The 2,355-nt window shown below is 41.8% G+C and overlaps 1 protein-coding gene across 1 annotated transcript in view; it reads left to right on the top strand.

The window, feature by feature from the left end:
• Positions 1-2,120, top strand: part of LOC104169055 (RING finger protein 150-like) — a 32,206-nt gene extending 30,086 nt beyond the window's left edge. Inside the window, exon 3 of the mRNA XM_009709861.1 lies at positions 1,704-2,120. Within this exon, the coding sequence (XP_009708163.1) occupies positions 1,704-1,822 (119 nt within the window). The 3' untranslated portion in view covers positions 1,823-2,120. The remainder of the gene's footprint in view (positions 1-1,703) is intronic.
• The last annotated feature ends 235 nt before the right edge of the window (positions 2,121-2,355 follow it).

The following is a 2,355-nucleotide window of genomic DNA, read 5'->3' as shown; positions in this document are numbered from 1 at the left end:
AGCATACTGGCTCGGGGAGCTGCTACCACTACAGATGATGCTTTAGGTCTTGGCGGGATATGTGATGCGCTTTAGTAGTCTTGGATCTAGCAGTTCACCTAATGGTGCCATGTAATTGAAGCCCACTAAAGTCTACAGGAGATATCATTCAGTTCGTAAGTACTTCCTCCAGTGGAAACATTTATAGTCAGAAGCAATGCCTTGAAATGTTTTACTACTGTGATATTGATAGGAAAAAAAAATAGACAGATATAAAGAGGCTGTGTGCATTAATTATTTATCTAGCAATGAAGAAAGTATAAAAATAATCCAGGGTGACAATTGGGAAGGATTGTAAAGGAAAGCACTGGCTCTTTCAGTTTGAATAATGCAGACCCCACTCAAGCTTTATCCGCAGAATGTGAGGTCTAATCCCAGCACAAGTAAATACATGTTTTTTCTCTAAAAAAGATTTTAAAATCATGCAGCTCTTGAGAGGAGGCTAATTGTGCTCACTTAGCTTCAAGTGAATAATTAAACTGCGAGGAGTTATTTTCCTGGCTCCTCTGTAATGTTTCTTACTTATTAATTCTTAGATATTCAACTTTTAGACTTTTTAGCATCAATCAAGCTCTGCTTCTATTGTCTGACAAATAAAATATATAAAGGAAAAACTGCCACAGATTTAAATACATTGTATTGTTACAGTGTAAATATCATCATTGTAATGAAACCACTAGAAAATAGGAACCATCAACTTTTTTTCTCAGGGACTTGGCCAGCTATGCGATTTTTGTGCCTTTGAAAATCTCTCCAGAGATCCAGTGTGCTTTGCTTCTCCTGATTTGTTCTTGAAATAAAATAAGCTTTTAGTCCTTTAAAATCTGTTGCCTTTATCTGCTGCTAAATACACATGTAGTAAGTGCTGTGGGATCAAAACAAAAACAAGTTACTCCTGCTATGCTTGTAGTTTTGATGGGATTTGCAGTTTGGTAAAAGTCAATAATCTGAGTCTTACTGTATTTGGGTGGATTGTTGTAGATCCCTTCAGCCTGGATCAAGAACCTGCAAGGTATCTTCAAATCAGAGGAAGGGGTGAATAGAAGAGAGGCTGGAAAAGGATGAGAAAAGGCACCTGAGAAGGCAGGTAGCCTGGTCCTCAGTTGTGGGGCAGAACTAACGACACCCATGTTGCTTCTTCCAGACATTAGCCTTGTGCCCTCTTAAAAGTCTCCGCTAGCAGAGATTCTGTCACGTAATGAGGGTTTGGGCAGGTTTTTTTCCTGTTGCAGATGTTTTCCTGCTGGCCGACTCGCTCCACCAGCTGCCTGTGACTTTGTCCTTCACTTGCTGCCTTTGTGGGGAGGGTGGGATGATGCCAGGTTGAAGAAGTGAAAGGGGACGGGGAGGGAAGTGCTTAGGCGATGGGAGGAAGGCGATGGAGGTGAAGGGCCGGAATGGAGAGCTCTGGGAGGATTAGGAGGAGAAGAAGGTGTTACCCATCCAGGCTCCTTGTCACTGTTTCTCGCTACTGATGGCTTGAACTTTCTGATATTTTTTTAAATGCTTTAGACAGATACTGAATAAGAGCAAAGTTTGGAATCTAAGCACAACCTCAGCTGTGGAGAAACCTCTGGGTCCCATCTACAGAACTGAAAAATAGTAATAAGTTGACAGAAAGACGTGACCATAATGCTCTTTTCCTGTCTTTTCTACCCTCACAGATGAACAGGAGCCAGCAGTCAGCAGCGATTCAGATATTTCATTGATTATGGCGATGGAGGTTGGACTGTCCGATGTGGAGCTTTCCACTGATCAAGACTGTGAAGAGGTGAAGTCTTGAAAAACAACCAGAGATCCAACACCAAACTACAGGGGAGGGTCACAGGGAGGGACCGAGTCAGCTTTCTAGGATTTGGACCAGTCATGCACATGCCTCCAGAGCACTGTCACTCCTGCACACTCCATTCTGAGGTGGTCACGAAAAGCAATAGCAACAGTTGTATCTGCCTGGATGCGGTTTCATCATCTACATACGTTCATTTTGTTCACATAGGAGATGAACGCTTCCAGTTTGCCCACGTGCTTGAAAGCAGTCATGTAACTCTTCAGTGGCTCATAAATACGCAACTGAAATGACAGCTTGAGTGTTTTCTACACTTGTTCGATCGGGTTTTTGTTTCTTTTTTTTTTGAAAAGACGTATGTTTGTTATGTATGTTTGTTTGTTTATAGTTTGTTATGAATGGACACTGGTTTTGTTGACTGACCCCAGCTTTTTCGAGAGTTCAATCCAGAAACCTGAATTCCCATTGAGTGATCACTTCATGATCTGACTCTAGGATTTATCATTGCCTTGTTCCTGCATGAAGTACAC

The sequence above is a fragment of the Cariama cristata genome, unplaced genomic scaffold (genome assembly GCF_000690535.1).
Source record: "Cariama cristata isolate BGI_N322 unplaced genomic scaffold, ASM69053v1 scaffold14911, whole genome shotgun sequence".
NCBI lineage: Eukaryota > Metazoa > Chordata > Aves > Cariamiformes > Cariamidae > Cariama > Cariama cristata.
Note: the sequence above shows the minus strand (reverse complement) of the source record. Positions and strands in the feature narration are given on the sequence as shown.